This window comes from Dioscorea cayenensis, chromosome 11 (assembly GCF_009730915.1).
Source record: "Dioscorea cayenensis subsp. rotundata cultivar TDr96_F1 chromosome 11, TDr96_F1_v2_PseudoChromosome.rev07_lg8_w22 25.fasta, whole genome shotgun sequence".
Lineage (NCBI taxonomy): Eukaryota > Viridiplantae > Streptophyta > Magnoliopsida > Dioscoreales > Dioscoreaceae > Dioscorea > Dioscorea cayenensis.
In genome coordinates this window covers 7,146,248-7,149,239 of record NC_052481.1, presented here as the reverse complement: position 1 = coordinate 7,149,239, position 2,992 = coordinate 7,146,248, and the positions used below count along the sequence as shown (strand labels likewise).

General features: G+C 35.4%; 1 protein-coding gene across 1 annotated transcript; it reads left to right on the top strand.

Annotated features, from left to right (window-relative positions):
• The first annotated feature begins 1,175 nt into the window (after nt 1-1,175).
• LOC120271581 (protein FAR1-RELATED SEQUENCE 5-like) lies at nt 1,176-2,514 on the top strand. Its single transcript, XM_039278260.1, has 2 exons — nt 1,176-2,403; nt 2,504-2,514. The coding sequence occupies exons 1-2, from the start codon at nt 1,176-1,178 to the stop codon at nt 2,512-2,514; spliced, it is 1,239 nt and encodes a 412-aa protein (XP_039134194.1).
• Nucleotides 2,515-2,992: the final 478 nt, after the last annotated feature.

Genomic DNA, 2,992 nt, shown 5'->3' with positions numbered 1-2,992 from the left:
TGCAGTAATATCATTTATTACTCATTTTGATAACTTAATTGAATGTATATGCTTTGACATATTCTAATTGGTTGTAATTTTCTTTATAGGATATCATGGTGAACATCACCGATGAGGATATTAAAATTGATATAAACGAGCTCGGGTTATATGAAGAAAGTGAAGGTCATGTGACACAAGGAATTGATAGCCACCAAGTTGAAGATATGCATGAATTGGCAACATAAGATGATCAAGAAATGGCAATGAGTCCACCATCTCAAGATGAATGGATGTAAGAATCCCATTTGTTGGTATGGAGTTCGAGGATAAGGATGAAGCATTTCGATATTACTTGGATTATGCAAAGTCCAAAGGTTTTGGGGTAAGAAAGGGCCATGTGTATCGTTCATCAAGTTCTCAAGTGATTACTTGTCGACACTTTGTTTGTGATAAGGAAGGAGCTAAATCTATGTCAGACAAAAGACAACTAGGAAAAACTGTACAAAGGCATAGAGATACAAGGACAAATTGCCAAGCTCGAATGGTAGTGTCAAAAATGAAGAGTGGACGATGGACCATAAAGACGTTTGATGACGTGCATAATCATGTTTTGCTAACAACTCCATCTAAGGTGATGAAGATAAGGTCTCACTGCCATATTAGTGAGACATGTAAAAATTTGATGGAGACATTGCATAAGAGTAGAGTGGGACTGAGCCAAATGAGTCGAATATTAAATGAAACACTTTCAAATACAGGATCTGCACTAATTACAAGGGTTGATTGTTCCAATCATTTGAGGGGAGTCCAAAGCAACAATATTGGGAAAGAATGCATGGCTATTGTTCAAATTTTCAAGGAAAAAAAAACTCAATGATGATTTTTTCTTCTTTAATGTGGAGCTTGATGAGTTTGGTCAAACTTGATGTGTCTTTTGGGCAGATGGAAGATCAAGAATGGCATATTCAGAATTTGGAGATGTTGTAGTTTTTGACACTACTTATAAAACCAATAGATTTGGTTTCCCTTTTGCTCCTTTTGTTGGTGTCAACCATCACATGCAATCAATTTTATTTGGTTGTGCTCTAATCGCAGATGAAAAAGAAGAAAGTTTTTTATGGGTATTCCAAACATGGTTGAGATGTATGCTAGGGAAACATCCAAAAACCATAATTACAGATCAAGACTTGGCTATGGGGAAGGCCATTGCAAAAGTGTTTCTAAATTCTGGCCATCGACTTTGCTCTTGGCATATAGGAAGAAATTCAATGAAGTATTTAGTAGATTTGAAGAGTAAAGAGGGCTTCATGTGGGACTACAACAATTGGTTGCATCGTAGTGAATCGATTGAAGCATTTGAAAATAGATGGGGCGAACTTCAAGCAACATACAACATTGATGATAAACATTGGTTGAGTAAGATGTATAACATTCGACACAAATGGGTGGCTCTATATTGGCAAGATATATTCACAGCTGGAATGACTTCTACACAACGTAGTGAAAGTATCAACTCATTTTTTGATGGCTTTGTTAATGCACAAACTCCATTGGATGAGTTTGTTATTCAGTATGATAAGGCTTTGTTTGCTCGACGAAATGATGAAGAAAATGAAGACTTCAAGACATTGGACTCTATAGCTAACTATTACACAAGTCATCCAATTGAGAAGCATGCAGGAGAAGTATATACAAGAGCTGTGTTTAATATCTTTCAAGTAGAATTGCGAGAAAGTGATAGTATGCTTGCCGAACGGGTTCAAGATGGGTCCGAAAATGCAAAATATATAATTTGTAATGAAACTGTTATGTTTAGCAAAGATTGTATTGAAGATGGGGAACCTTCCGCTACATGCTCTTGTAAAAAGTTTGAGAGAGAAGGTGTGTTGTGTCGCCATATATTGAAAATATTTAAAAAAAAAGAGGTTGCAAAGATTCCCGAAAGATATATTCTACGCCGTTGGACTATGGATGCAAGATATAGGTCAAGTGTTATGATGGTTGAGACATGCAACAATGCCTTCACACCCTTGATGAAGTGGAATGCACAATATATGTGTTTTCGTATTGCACAATCTATATCATCCCTAGAGATGTATGAGAAAATTATACCTAAGCTTAAAGACATTTTTGAAATTCTTGGTGAAATGTCTAGTGCGCCAGAACATAGATCATGCACCGGGCAAAATGAGGAAAATCAAGAGATTATTGGTTCTTCTTCTTGCCTTGCCTTGTCAAGTGAAGATAATGTTTGTGGGTCAAATATTAGTATTCTTGATCCAAAACCTATCAAGAGCAAAGGTCGACCAAGAGTGAATATGAGGATTCAGTCCGGCATCGACCTCCAATTATTGGCTAAGAGGAAAAGAACTTGTAGTAGATGTGGAGGAAAGGGTCATTACATGACTACTTGCACATTTAGTAAGACATTTTTTTTTCTTTCAAAAGTTGTATCAATTTATTTTACATTTTAATCATTTTCTATTATTTACTAAATGAAACTTTTCATTTGTAAATGTAGATCCAGCTTGAGCAACAAGGAGCACTCAATATTTGAATCTACTTGTGAATCTATGATTTCCATTTTGAAGTTATCTAGGACAAGTGATTTATGTAATCAATATTGTATTATGTACCTTAATATGTTGGATGGATCTTTAATGGTTCAATTGTCATGATGGTCATGTTTTATGGTATTTTAATTTTGGATGACATTTTTGGAAATTGCAGAATTGTAGGGTATATTAGATGTTCCCTTTTATGATACTTTCCAGCTGTAGTTGTGGTCTTCTCTAGTTGTGATGGCCACCAGGTTTTCTTTGTTTTCTTTCTATTACCGCATACTGGTTATATTTACTTTTTGTGGCTGTGTTTATTGTCCTTCATTTAACCATGCACATATCTTACATTTTGTTGTGGCTGACAACTGAGAAGAAAAGATTCCTTGAACATCTAACCACTTCATACAATACACCACAACGGTACACAAAGCGAGCATATAAATACTATA

What these genes read in the sequence shown, in the direction of transcription:
- LOC120271581 (XM_039278260.1), top strand. Translation starts at nt 1,176, where the DNA reads ATGGGGAAGGCCATTGCAAAAGTGTTTCTAAATTCTGGCCATCGACTT.